The 14,264-nt window shown below is 50.7% G+C and overlaps 1 protein-coding gene across 3 annotated transcripts in view; it reads left to right on the top strand.

The window, feature by feature from the left end:
- The window catches only part of PRKD2 (protein kinase D2), a 44,244-nt gene that overhangs the window by 22,535 nt on the left and 7,445 nt on the right, over positions 1-14,264 (top strand). For all 3 annotated transcript variants that reach the window (XR_001886053.1, XM_017874312.1, XM_017874313.1), the window contains 6 exons: positions 554-812; positions 2,711-2,763; positions 2,889-2,961; positions 3,843-3,949; positions 4,857-5,018; positions 13,511-13,609. Coding sequence is in view for 2 of the 3 variants with exons in the window: in XM_017874312.1 (XP_017729801.1) it covers positions 554-812; positions 2,711-2,763; positions 2,889-2,961; positions 3,843-3,949; positions 4,857-5,018; positions 13,511-13,609 (753 nt within the window). In the remaining variant the exon portion in view is untranslated. The remainder of the gene's footprint in view (positions 1-553; positions 813-2,710; positions 2,764-2,888; positions 2,962-3,842; positions 3,950-4,856; positions 5,019-13,510; positions 13,610-14,264) is intronic.

Below are 14,264 nucleotides of genomic sequence, written 5' to 3' on the forward strand. Positions count from 1 at the left end.
GCCCGTCTCGGCCTCCCAAAGTGCTGGGATTACAGGCTTGAGCCACCGCGCCCGGCCTGCTTCAATATGACTTCTGCCAGTAATTAGCATTATTATTTTTGAGATGGAGTCTCACTCTGTCACCTAGGCAACAGTGGCGCGATCTTGGCTCATTGCAACGTCTGCCTCCCAGGTTCAAGCAATTCTGCCCCAGCCTCCTGATGAGCTGGGATTACAGGCACACACCACCACGCCTGGCTAATTTTTGTATTTTCAGTAGAGACAGGATTTTGCCATGTTGGCCAGGCTGGTCTCGAACTCTTGACCTCAAGTGATCTGCCCGCCTCGGCCTCCCAAAGTGTTAGGATTACAGGCGTGAGCCACCGCCCCTGGCTTCTGCCAGTAATTATAAAAGAACAGTGAGAACAGACTTAGAATTACTGGGAACTTGTCTAACCACTCTGCAAACCAGGCCCATCCCCATCAACATGGATCCTGTGTATCGTTCTGGGTAAGCAGTAGAATTCCAGGGTCTGCCTGGTACCCTCACCTGTGCTGGTTCCGCATCCTGCAGGAAATTCCGCTGTCAGAAATCCTCACAGTGGAGTCCGCCCAGAACTTCAGCCTTGTGCCGCCAGGCACCAACCCACACTGCTTTGAGATTGTGACTGCCAATGCCACCTACTTCGTGGGCGAGATGCCTGGCGGGGCTCCGGGTGGGCCAAGTGGGCAGGGGGCTGAGGCCGCCCGGGGCTGGGAGACAGCCATCCGCCAGGCCCTGATGCCCGTCATCCTTCAGGACGCACCCAGCGCCCCAGGCCACGCGCCCCACAGTAAGTCCTCCCACCCCGGTCCTTGAAAGTATAGGTCTAGATGGCTGGGGCAGGATTCTGGGGAATGGAAGGGCCAAAGAGGGCTTGGGCATTGGTGGGGTTGAGAACATGGCTTCTGGACTCAGCAGGCCTGGGTTCAGACTCTGTTAATCATGCCTGTTAATCCCAGCACTTTGGGAAGCCAAGGAAGGAGGATCACTTGAGGCCAGGAGTTCAAGACCAGCCTGGGCAACATAACGAGATTCCATCTCTACAAAAAATAAAAATAATTAGCCAGGTGTGGTGGCGCACACCTGTAGTTCCAGGTACTTGGGAGGCTGAGGCAGGAGAATTGCTTGAGCCTGGGAGGTTGAGGGGCTGTAGTGAGTCATGATCGCACCACTGCACTCCAGTCTGGGTGACAGAGCAAGACTCTGTCTCCAAAAAAGAAGAAACAAACAAAAACACAAAAATCCACAACAAATCTCTGTTAAGCTCCTGGCCTGATGTATGGGCTTGGGCATGTGACTTCCCCTCCATGAGCCTTGTTCCAGGTGCTGATAAGTCCTCATGCACTTACTGAGTACCTCCTCTACGCGGGACAGTGCTGGGGACCCAGTGATCAGGATAGCCGAAGACCTGCCCTCATGGGGCTCAGAGTCCAGCAGGGCAGAATACCTATCTTCAGAGAGTGACAGTCCAGGGTGGGCAGGGTTGGGACAAGGGAGCCAGGGAGCTGGAGGGGCCCAGAGGGGTAGCTGACCCAATCTGGGTGTATAGGAGGGCTTCCTGGAGGAGGTGACATCTGAACTGAGACCTGGAGGCTGAGGCAGGGTGAGATGTGGGAAAGAAAATGGGATCTCATTTTAGGCAGAGGCAAAAAGTGATGAGAGAGTACCAGGTTCCCACCCTCTGGAGCTTATAATCCAGTGTGGGTTACAGACATTGATCATTAACCCATACAAGCAACGAGTGTGATACAGAACATTTGCGAGAGTGATCCAGCTTGGTCCTAGGACTGACATTTGTGCTGACACTTGAGGATGAGGAGGATTTAGCTAAGTCTAGGATGAAGGAAAGAGTATTCCTGGCAGGGGAAACAGCATATGGCGAGACCAGAAGGTAGAAGAGAGCTTGCTGTGTTTGAGGCCCAGCAAGGAGGCCAGTGTGTCAGGAATAGCATGTGGGGGGTTGAAGTCAGAGGTAGATGAGGGTCTAAGCCATGCCTTTTAGACCATTTAAGGAGCTCAGGCTTCTTCCTCAGGGCACTGGGGAGCCATGGCAGAGTTGTGAGCAAAGGAAGGATAGGGTCAGCCTTGTGCCTCAGTAAGATCCCTGTGGCTTCTCTGTGGGAGGTGAATAGGAGGGGCACGACTGGGGCAAGGAGACCAGGGAAGGGGCTGTGGGGTGAGGACCCAGAGTTGGAGGGCGAGCAGGGGCCTCGACTGGTGGAAGAGAGAGACATTCAAGTGGCAGAAGGATCCGGATTTAGAAATGTCTGGCTCTGGTTGGGTTTGTAGGGGGACAAATTCAAGGGAAGACTCAGGAGTTGGTCTGGGCTTTCCCTCCAAGACTCAGTTTCCTTCTCTGTATATTGGGGTCAGTCTGCCTCCCCTGGTGCTGAGATCCTAGGGTAAAATGCTCAGCAAAATCATCCGTAACGTCACTCCTTTAGCCACTCAGTACATTTCATTTACTCCTCCTGGTGGCCCTATGAGGGAGGTCCTTTTATTATTCCCATTTTCTAGATGAGGAAACCGAGGTTCAGAGTGGACAAGTCACCAGCCTAAAGTTGCATGTTGTATCGAACATTGGATTCAAATCTGGGTGGCCTGACTCCCAAGTCTGCCTTTGCAGGTATAGGTGGAGATAATCCTGAGCCTGGAGTCCCCTCACCTCTCTCTTCCCCCTCTCCCCAGGACAAGCTTCTCTGAGCATCTCTGTGTCCAACAGTCAGATCCAAGAGAATGTGGTGAGACTCCTGCCCACTCATGATGCCCTCCCTTCACACAAACCCTCCCCAGCTGTCTCATCTCCTTGACTCCCCCTCCCCCATTTCCATTTACACCCCTGACTTGCCCTGTCTTTACCCTGCAGGACATCGCCACTGTCTATCAGATCTTCCCTGATGAAGTGCTGGGCTCAGGGCAGTTTGGAGTGGTCTACGGAGGTGAGGACACTTTAGAGCTAACCCAGAGGGGGCCTGGGGCTGGGGGAAGCTGCTGTAGCTCCAACCCTTCCTTTCTGATTGGTCACATGCTCACCTCCTACGTTGATTGGGTTAGAAAGCTAGATCCTGGGTGGACTGGTTGTAGGTTCTCCTTTTCTCATTGGCAAAAACCAATGGACTCTCCTCCTTTTGTAAATAGGAAGTGTAAATTCAGCACTCTGATTAGTCACAGAGGTAGATTTTGATTGGATAGGGAAGGCAAATTCTGCATTCTGATTAGTCACAGAGCTAGAACCTAGATTCTGATTGACTAGCAGGATAGATTCTGCATTCTTATTGGCCACAGAACTAGATCCTAGATTCTGATTGGATAGGAGGATAGATTCTGCACTCTGGCCGCAGAGCTAGATCCTAGATTCTGACTGGATTCAAGGGGTGGTAAATTTTACACTTTGATTTGCCACAGAGCTAGATCCTAGAGCTGGATAGGACAGGGAGGGTAAATTCTACACTCTTGGAAGTGTAGAATTTGAGTGGAGATAATCCTGAACCTGGAGTCCCCTCACTTTTGTCTCTCCCCTGTCCCCAGGACTCTTATGGGCCACACAAAACTAGATGCTAGATCCTGACTGGTTATAAATTCAGTTTCCCGTGTTATACATTCTCTTCTTTGGAGCTTTGTTTTTCGCTTTCCTTCTTTCTGCCTTTACTCCCAAAGTGCACCTCTGCTGGCCTTTTCACATATCTCCTGGGGCCTCTAACTCTGCCCAACTCTAAATGTCTCTATGATGGGGGTGCAGAGGTCGGCAGAGGTGGAGATACTCCTGCCAAATTGGGTGGTCTTGCTCTCTCAACCCCCATCTGTCTGACTCCCTGCCCAGGAAAGCACCGGAAGACAGGCCGGGACGTGGCAGTTAAGGTCATTGACAAACTGCGCTTCCCTACCAAGCAGGAGAGCCAGCTCCGGAACGAAGTGGCCATTCTGCAGGTAAGCACCAGGCCGCCTTCCCTCTCTGCTGCTTCCTTTCATGGGCTAGCTGACCCAGTGTGTAGGGGTGGTCAGGGAAGGCTTCCTGGAGGAAGGCATATGCATGTTGAGACTGAAGAAGAGGAGAAGGTGTTCTTAGCAGAGGGACCAGCCTGTACAAAGGTCTGGTGAGAGGGAGCATGAGGTTTTCTAGAAAGGAGGTACTGGAAGATGAGGCCAGGGAGGAGGGTGAAGTCAGACCCTTTGGACTTTCTCCTGAGGGTACTGGGGAGCCACAGAAGGCTTTTGAGCAAGGGAGGGGCAGGATCAGGTGTGTACTTTAGGAAAATCCCTCGGGCTGCCATCTGGAGGGTGGGTGGAAAGGGAAGTGACTGTAGCCAGGAGGCTGAGTGGGGATCTGGGTGGGAGAGAGGGGTTAGGCCAGGATAGGACTAGGGAATGTGAGAGCGGGTATGGATTTAAAAGATACAGACATGCAGAGCTCTCCCCATTTCTCCAAGCTTCCGCTCCTCCCTCCTGCAACACTGGGCCTCCACCAGAATTTCAGGATGTAAAGATCCTTCTGGGCCGGGCATGGTGGCTCATGCCTGTTAATCCCAGCACTTTGGGAGGCCGAGGTGGGAGGATCATTTGAGGCCAGAAGTTTGACACCAGCCTGGCCAACATGGTGAAACCCCATCTCTATATTTAAATAGAAAGAAAAAAGTGATCCTTCTGGGCACCTGGCAGGTGGGGTGGAGGTGGGCCTGTTCTGTCTTGGCCTGTGGGAAGCCCCCTTCCCTCCCTGAGTGCCAACACCCCAGGGACATCCTTCTCCTTGTTTGTCATCCTCCTGCTCCCGTACCTGACCCTTTGGGGTCTGAGTTAGTGGGCAACCTGGGCCCTGACCCCGCTCCCCACCCTGCAGAGTCTGCGGCACCCTGGGATCGTGAACCTGGAGTGCATGTTCGAGACGCCTGAGAAAGTGTTTGTGGTGATGGAGAAGCTGCATGGGGACATGTTGGAGATGATCCTGTCCAGTGAGAAGGGCCGGCTGCCTGAGCGCCTCACCAAGTTCCTCATCACCCAGGTGCGTCCGTACTGCCCGCTGCCACCCACCCCTCCCCATCAGGTGTCGGCTTGGAGAGGCCCTGTATGCCTAGGGGGTCAGGAAGACACTGGCGGGAGTCACAATAGCAGATAATAGAAACCATAATCAGGCCTAGGGCGGTGGCTCACGCCTCCCAGCACTTTGGAAGGCCAAGGTGGGCAGATCACGAGGTCAGGAAATCGAGACCATCCTGGCTAACATGGTGAAACCCCATCTCTACTAAAAATACAAAAAATTAGCCGGGCATGGTGGCAGGCATCTTAGTCCCAGCTACTCGGGAGGCTGACAGGAGAATGGCGTGAACCCGGGAGGCGGAGCTTGCAGTGAGCCGAGATCGCGCCACTGCACTCCAGCCTGGGCGACAGAGCGAGACTCTGTTTCAAGAAAATAAATAAATTAAATAAAAACCATAATCGTACAAGAGTAATAATAACCATAATATAAAAAATAAGCCGGGCACGGTAGCACGTGCCTGTCCCAGCTACTCAGGAGGCTGTGGCAGGAGAATCACTTGATCCCAGGAGTTCTGCACTGATCAGTTGTTCTCATTAAGTTTGGTATCCATGCGGTGACCTCCCGGGAGCGGGGGACCACCAGGTTGCAAAGCAGCCCAGGTTGGAAGCAGAGCAGGTCAAAGCTCTTGTGCTGAGCAGTAGTGGGATCACATCTGTGAAGAGGCACTGCACTCTAGCCTGGGCAACATAGCGAGACCTGCCTCTAAAAAGAAAGAAAAAAGAAAAATAATAGAGTGACAATAACAATTAAAAATAATAAAGAGTAGTCCGGGCACGGTGGCTCATGCCTGTAATCCCAGCACTTTGGGAGGCTGAGGCAGGCGGATCACCTGAGGTCAGGAGTTTGAGATCAGCCTGGCCAACATGGTGAAACCCCGTTTCTACTAAAATACAAAATTAGCTGGGCGTGGTGGCAGGCGCCTGTAATCCCAGCTACTTGGGAGGCTGAGGCAGGAGAATCGCTTGAACCCGGAAGGCGGAGGTTGCAGTGAGCTGAGATCGTGCCACTGCACTGCAACCTTGGGGACAAGAATGAGACTTCGTCTCAATAATAATAATAATAAAGAGTAATAATAATAGAAAAATAATAGACTAGTAGTAATGATAGCTACTTTTACTATAAAAAAATAATAAATGGAGAATGGCGTAAACCCGGGAGGCGGAGCTTGCAGTGAGCTGAGATCCAGCCACTGCACTCCAGCCCGGGTGACAGAGCGAGACTCCGTCTCAAAAAAAATAATAATAATAATAAATGATCAGTCAGGCTCCCTGGACCTGATTTGACTCATCTGGAAAAAAGGGGAGTCAGACATGGTGGGGTACACCTCTAATCTCAGCTACTCAGGAGGCTAAGGCCAGAGGACTGCTTGAGCCCAGGAGTTTGAGAGAGCCTGGGCAACAGAGCAAGAGCCCATCTCAAAAACAGGCTGGCTCATGCCGGTAATCCCAGCACTTTGGGAGGCCAAGGCAAGAGGATCACTTGAAGCCAGGAGTTGGAGACCAGCCTAGGCAACATAGTGAGATGCCACCTCTACAAAAAGAAAAAAAAAAAAGAAAACCTAGCTGGATGTGGTGCCTGGTAGCACAAGTCTGTAGTCCTAGCTGCTTGGGAGGAGGGAGTGGAGGGTGTCTCTTGAACCTAGGTGGTCAAGGCTGCAGTGAGCTATGACCGTGCCACTGCACTCCAGCCTGGGTGACAGGGCGAGACCCTGTCTCAAAACCAAGCAATAGAAAAAGTGTCAAGGAGCCCTTTTTCTCTCATTCATTCATTCAGTTGGTCAACAAATACTGCCTAGTCCGTCCTCTGTGCTTGGTGCCTTGCTGGGCAGTGCTGAGGACACAGGGATGACCAATACAGCCCCAGCCTTAGGCAGTGATCGCTCAGGTGAGCAGGGCTAGGACAAGGGAGGCTGATAATGGTGATGATAAATAATGTGGTCACTGACATTTATTGAGCACTTACTATGTGCCAGGCACTCTTCAAACTCATTTAATCTTCATAGTAACCTATGTAGTAGGTGTATTATTATCACTCCCCTTTTATGGTTGAAGAAACTGAGGGTCAGAGACATCAAATAACTTGTCCAGAGTCACATAGCTGGTGGGATTTGAACCTAGGATCTTTGCTTTTAACTAGTGATGTCAAACTCATTTGTGTTACATTCAGACAGATTTTCCTTGTGTGCCTGTGCTTTTTGTTTGTTTTTTTTTGAGACAGGGTCTCGCTCCGTCACCCGAGCTTGCTGCAGCCTCGACCTCCCAGGTTCAGGAGATTCTCCTGCCTCAGCCTGCTGAGTAGCTGAGACTACAGGGATCAGCCATCACGCCCAGCTAATTTTTATAAAGACAGGGTCTCGCTATGTTGCCCAGGCTGGTCTTCAACTCCTGGGCTCAAGTGATCCTCCCAACTCGGCCTCAGCCTTGCAAAGTGCTGGGATTACAGGCGTGAGCCACTGTGCGCAGCCTCTGTTCTGATTTCTTTTTTTGGGAGGGCACATTAGATTTTTATCACTTATGTTGTTCAGTGGTTTTATCCTAGTATTTGTTTGCCTCTTTATTTTATATTTAGCTTTTATTTACCATAGGGTTTTATTTTATTCTATTTTTATTTTTTGTTTTTGAGACAGTGTCTCATTCTGTCATCCAGGCTAGAGTGCAGTGGTGTGATCATAGCTCACTGTGGCCTCAAACTGCTGGGCTGAAGCGATTCTCCTATTTCAGTCTCCTGAGTTAGCTGGAACCCCAGGCATGAGCCACCATGTCCAGTTGATTTTTTTTTTTTAATGTTTTTGTAGAGACAATGTCTTGCCGTGTTGCCCAGGCTGGTCTTGAACTCCTGGGCTCAAGTGATTCTCCCATCTCAGTCTCCTGAGTTAGCTGGAACCACAGGCATGAGCCATCACACCTGGCAATTTTTTTTTTTAATGTTTTTGTAGAGACAGGGTCTTGCCATGTTGCCCAGGCTGGTCTCGAACTCCTGAGCTTAAGTGGTCCTCTTGCCACAGCCTCCCAAAGTGTCGGGTTACAGGCATGAGCCACTGCATCCAGCCTGCCATAGAGTTGAACTTTTACGATGTTAAATATCCCCTTTTGTGGTTTCTGTGTTTCACATCCTTCCTAGAAAGGATGTTGGCGCCTTGCCTTCTTCTGAGACATCTCTGTGGGTCTCAGAGTCATCGTTGCTGTTTCCTTTACCCTGGCCCAGCACCCTTATCCTCTCAGGCAGTGTGCCTGTTTGTCAGGCTGGCTTATGGGGTGGGGACAGAAACCCCCTGATGTACCCTCATCCAGACCTTATTATTTATTTATTTTTGAGACAGAGTCTTGCTTTGTTGCCCAGGCTGAAGGGCAGTGGCACGATCTCGGCTCACTGCACCCTCCGCCTCCTGGGTTCAGGCGATTCTCCTACCTCAGCCTCCCGAGTAGCTGGGATTATAGGTGTGTGCCACCATACCTGGCTAATTTTTTGTAATTTTAGTAGAGATGGGGTTTCATCACATTGCCCAGGCCAGTCTCAAACTCCTGACCTCAAGTGATCTGCCCGCCTCAGCCTCCTAAAGTGCTGGGATCACAGGTGTGAGCCTCCGCGCCCGGCCGCATCCAGACTTCAGGTGTGGAGAGGAATCGTGGTTCTCACAGGTGGCTGCTTTCAGCAGCTGAGGGGGTTTCTCTTTCTGGCCTTCATCTCTTCCTCTCTTTTTGCCTGCTTGCTCTTCTTTCTCTCTCTCTCTGCAGATTTCTGCTTTCTGGGCTCTTGCCTGCCCTACACCCAAGCCCTGTGCTAAACCCTTTACCTCATGAGCTTACTTAGGCCTCACCACCATCCTGTGAGGTAGGTATTGTTATAACCCCCATTGTATAGATGAGGAAACTGAGGCTCAGGGAGATAGCTGTCTCCCTCGAGGTCACAGCCGAGTAGCTTTCCAGCCAAGATTTGAGTCTGGATCTATCTAGCTTCCAACCTGCCCTCTTTTTTTTTTTTTTGAGACGAAGTCTCACTCTGCCACCCAGGCTGGAGTGCAATAGCACAGTCTCAGCTCACTGCCATCTCCGCCTCCCAGGTTCAAACGATTCTCCTGCCTCAGCCACCTGAGTAGCTGGGACTACAGGCGCCCGCCAGCACACCCAGCTAATTTTTGTATTTTTAGTAGAGATGGGGTTTCACTGTGTTGGCCAGGCTGGTCTTGAACTCCTGACCTTGTGGTCCACCCACCTCAGCCTCCCAAAGTGCTGGGATTACAAGCATAAGCCACCGTCTCTGGCCAATGTTTTTTTTTTTTTTTGAGACAGAGTCTCGCTCTGTCACCCAGGCTGGAGTTCAGTGGCACTATCTCAGCTCACTGCAACCTCTGCCTCCTGGGTTCATGTGATTCTCCTGCCTCAGCCTCCTGCGTAGCTGGGAATACAGGCACACGCCACCATACCTGGCTAATTTTTGTATTTTTAGTAGAGATGGGGTTTCACCATGTCAATCAGGCTGGTCTTGAACTTCTGACTTCGTGATCTGCCCACCTGGGCCTCCCAAAGTGCTGGGATTACAGGCGTGAGCCACCGCGCCCAGCCTAACCTGCCCTCTTTGTTCACATGAACTGGGAGAAAATCAACTGACAAAATCTGGAAATGGGCCGGGTGAGGTGGCTCACACCTGTCATCCTAGAACTTTGGGAGGCCAAGGTGAGTGGATCACCTGAGGTCAGGAGTTTGAGANCTCAGCCTCCTGCGTAGCTGGGAATACAGGCACACGCCACCATACCTGGCTAATTTTGTATTTTAGTAGAGATGGGGTTTCACCATGTCAATCAGGCTGGTCTTGAACTTCTGACTTCGTGATCTGCCCACCTGGGCCTCCCAAAGTGCTGGGATTACAGGCGTGAGCCACCGCGCCCAGCCTAACCTGCCCTCTTTGTTCACATGAACTGGGAGAAAATCAACTGACAAAATCTGGAAATGGGCCGGGTGAGGTGGCTCACACCTGTCATCCTAGAACTTTGGGAGGCCAAGGTGAGTGGATCACCTGAGGTCAGGAGTTTGAGACCAGCCTGGCCAACATGGTGAAATCCCATCTTTACTAATAATACAAAAATTAGCCAGGTGTGGTGGTGCCCACCTGTAATCCCAGCTACTCAGGAGGCTGAGTCACAAGAATCACTTGAACCCGGGAGGTGGAATTTGCAGTGAGCTGAGGTCATGCCATTGCACTCCAGCCTGGGCAACAGAGTGAGACTCTCTCTCAAAAAAACAATCTGGAGATGACATACAACACATGCATCTTTCCAACTTGGTCTCCCAGTCTGTAGAATGAGGAGTTTGGCCGGGCAGGGTGGATCATGCCTGTAATCTCAAGGTTTGGGTAGCTGAGGGGTGGGAGTATCATTTGAGGCCAGGAGTTTAAGACCAGCCTGGGCAACATAGCGAGATGCCATCTTTACAAAAATTAAAAAAAAAAAAAAATCAGAATAAACACAAGTATTTAAATTCTGAGACATAGATAATAATTGCAGTAGTACAACACTGTGCTTCTGGTGTACTTGGCATTTTGTTTGAGAGAATCAAGAAATATTCTCACAGATAAATGGTTACAAATGGTAATTTTTTTTTTTTTCTTCCAATCAGCTCACCTTGTCATCATAGGAACAGATACAGCAGGAGAAGCTTTATTTAAGAGACACACACAAATATATTTACCAACAGGCCATCACAAAAATAGTAACTAATAACAGTAACAGCTAACATACAGTGGTTAGCTATCCTAAGCGCTTTACATGCATCTTTAGATATGCTTTTTTTTTTTTTTTTTTTTTTTTTTGAGACGGAGTCTTGCTCTGTCACCCAGGCTGGAGTGCAGTGGCCGGATCTCAGCTCACTGCAAGCTCCGCCTCCTGGGTTTACGCCATTCTCCTGCCTCAGCCTCCTGAGTAGCTGGGACTACAGGCGCCTGCCACCTCGCCCGGCTAGTTTTTTGTATTTTTAGTAGAGACGGGGTTTCACCGTGTTAGCCAGGATGGTCTCGATCTCCTGACCTTGTGATCCGCCCATCTCGGCCTCCCAAAGTGCTGGGATTACAGGCTTGAGCCACCGCGCCCGGCCTAGATATGCTTTAAACCTTATAGTAACCTGTGAGGTCGGCACTCTTTTTTTTTTGAGATGGGTCCTCGCTCTGTTGCCCAGGCTGGAGTGCTGTGGTGCGATGTTGACTCACTGCAACCTCCGCCTCCGGGTTCAAGCAATTATCCCGCCTCAGCCTCCCAGGTAGCTGAGATTACAGGCTCGCGCCACCATGCCCGGCTTATTTTTGTATTTTTAGTAGAGATGGGGTTTCACCATGTCGGCCAGGCTAGTGGGTGGGTACTATTATCACCCGCATTTTACGGATGAGGAAACTGAGAGCCAGAGAGGTGAAGAGACTTGCCCAAGGCCGTAAGTTCGTAAGCATTGAGCCAGGTTCTCTACCTGGGCAGGGCAGATTGGCTCCAGAATCTCTCTGCCTCTTTTTTTTTTTTTTGGAGACAGATTCTCGCTTTGTCGCCCAGGCTGGAGTGCAAAGGCGTGATCTTGGCTCACTGCAAACTCCACCTCCCAGATTCAAGTGATTCTCCTGCCTCAACCTCCCGAGTAGCTGGGACTACAGGCGCCCGCCACCATGCCCAACTAATTTTTGTATTTTTAATGGAGACAGGGTTTCACCATGTTGGCCAGGATGGTGTCTAACGCCTGACCTCAGGTGATTCACCTGCCTCAGCCTTCCAAAGTGCTGGGATTACAGGCTTGAGTCACCGCACCCAAAGTTTTTTGTAAGGATGAAAAATATTTTTTTTTAAAATGGAATCAGGCTAGGTGCGATGGCTCACGCCTATAATACCAGCACTTCGGGAGGCCAAGGTGGGTGGATCACGAGGTCAGGAGTTCAAGACCAGCCTGACCAACAGAGAGAGCAACCATCTTTACTAAAAATACAAAAATTAGCTGGGCATGGTGGTGTGCGCCTGTAATCCCAGCTGGTCAGGAGGCTGAGGCAGGAGAATTGCTTGAAGCCAAGAGGCCTTCTCAAAAAAAAAAAAAGGGGGGCGAATCAAAGCCTGACATGGTGGCACATGCCTGTAGTCCCAGCTATTTGGGAGACTGAGGTTGGATGATCACTTAACCCAATTAGTTTGAGGCTGTAGCAAATGATACTGCACTTCAGCCTGGTGACAGAGGGAGACTCCATCTCTTAAAAAAAAAAAAGGGTGAGGTGGGGCGGCTCACGCCTGTTATCCCAGTACTTTGGGAGGCCGAGGTGGGTGGTTCACTTGAGTGCAGGAGTTTGAGACCAGCCTGGGCAACATGGTGAGACACTGTCTCTACAAATACAAAAATTAGTCAGGTGTGATGGTGTGTGCCTGTAATCCCAGTTACTAGGGAGGCTGAGGTGGGAGGATGGATTGAGCCTGAGAGGTGGAGGGTGCAGTGAGCTGTGATCCCACCTCTGCACTCCAGCGTGAGTGACAGAGCAAGACTGTGTCTCAAAAAAAAAAAAAAGAATCACATAGTTGGATCTTGAAAATGCCTGCTCTATTAGTAGCATTCAGGAGTTTACCATATGCTAGAAGATCTCAGGATCTTCACAGCCCCTCTTATCTAGCCCAGCCTTTCTAGTTTACATTTAACTCTTATCTCTCAGGTGTAAATGGTTCTATGATTCTGAGATTCTTTGGTGCTCCAGTGCCTCCTGTTTCCCTGGCAGGGGTGTGTAGGAAGGCATGGATGGGGCCAGACGTAGTGACTCACTCATGCCTGTAATCCCAGCATTTTGGGAGGCTGAGACGGGTGGATCACTTGAGGCCAGGAGTTAGAGACCAACCTGATCAACATGATGAAACCCTGTCTCTACTAAAAATACAAAAAAAACTATCAGGGCAGGTCTGGGTGCAATGACTCACTTTGGGAGGCCAAGCACTTTGGGAGGCCGAGGTGGGCAAATCATGAGGTCAGGAGTTCGAGACCAGCCTGGCCAACATGGTGAAACCCGTCTCTACTAAAAATAGAAAAAATTAGCTGGGCATAGTGGCCGGCACCTGTAATCCCAGCTACTCGGGAGACTGAGGCAGGAGAATCTCTTGAGCCCTGGAGGCGGAGGTTGCAGTGAGCTGAGATCACGCCGCTGCACTCCAGCCCAGGTGACAGAGTGAGACTCCGCCTCAAAAAGAAAAAAATAAAATTAGCCAGGCATCGTGGCACATGCCTGTAGTCCCAGCTACTTGGGAAGCTGAGGCAGGAGAATCACCTGAACCCGCGAGGTGGGGTTGCAGTGAGCTGAGATCATGCCACTGCACTCCAGCCTAGGTTACAGAGCAAGACTCTGTCTCAGGAAAAAAAAAAAAAAAAAGGTATGGACGGGTTTGGAGGGCTGGCTGCTGAGGGTGAGATTTGGCTGAGTACCTGTCTACCTTTCTTACTGGCCCCATCTGCTCCCCTCAGATCCTAGTGGCTTTGAGACACCTTCACTTCAAGAACATTGTCCACTGTGACTTGAAACCAGAAAACGTGTTGCTGGCATCAGCAGACCCATTTCCTCAGGTCAGTTATGTCCCCTCCTGATTTGGGGAAATCCAGGCAACGCTGATGGCCGGGGTGGGGGTGGGGAAGGGGATTATACTAATCAAGATGTGGGGGCCAGGCACAGTGGCTCTTGCCTGTAATCAGCATTTTGGGAGGCTGAGGCAGGAGGATCACTCGAGCCCAAGAGTTTGAGACCAGCCTGGACAACAAAGCGAGACCTCATCTGTACAAAAAATGAAAAAAATTAGCCGGGAATGGTGGCGTGCACCTATAGTCCCAGCTGCTTAGGAGGCTGAGATGGGAGGATTGCCTGAGCCCAGGAGTTGGGTGGCTGCAGTGAGCTATGATCATGCCACTGCACTCCAGCCTGAGTGACAGAGTGAGACTCTTATCTCTGAAAAAAAAAAAAAAAAAAGAAGACCGGGTGCAGTGGCTTCTGGGAGGCCGAGGCAGATGGATTATCTGAGGTCGGGAGTTCGAGACCAGCCTGACCAACATGGAGAAACCCCGTCTCTACTAAAAATACAAAAAATTGGCCAGGCGACGTGGTGCATGCCTGTAATCCCAGCTACTCTGGAGGCTGAGGCAGGAGAATCGCTTGAACCCAGGAGGTGGAGATTGCGGTGAGCCGAGATCGTGCCATTGCACTCCAGCCTGGGCAACAAGAGCGAAA

Source organism: Rhinopithecus bieti, unplaced genomic scaffold (assembly GCF_001698545.2).
Source record: "Rhinopithecus bieti isolate Rb0 unplaced genomic scaffold, ASM169854v2 scaffold_7888, whole genome shotgun sequence".
In the NCBI taxonomy this organism is placed as follows: Eukaryota; Metazoa; Chordata; class Mammalia; order Primates; family Cercopithecidae; genus Rhinopithecus; species Rhinopithecus bieti.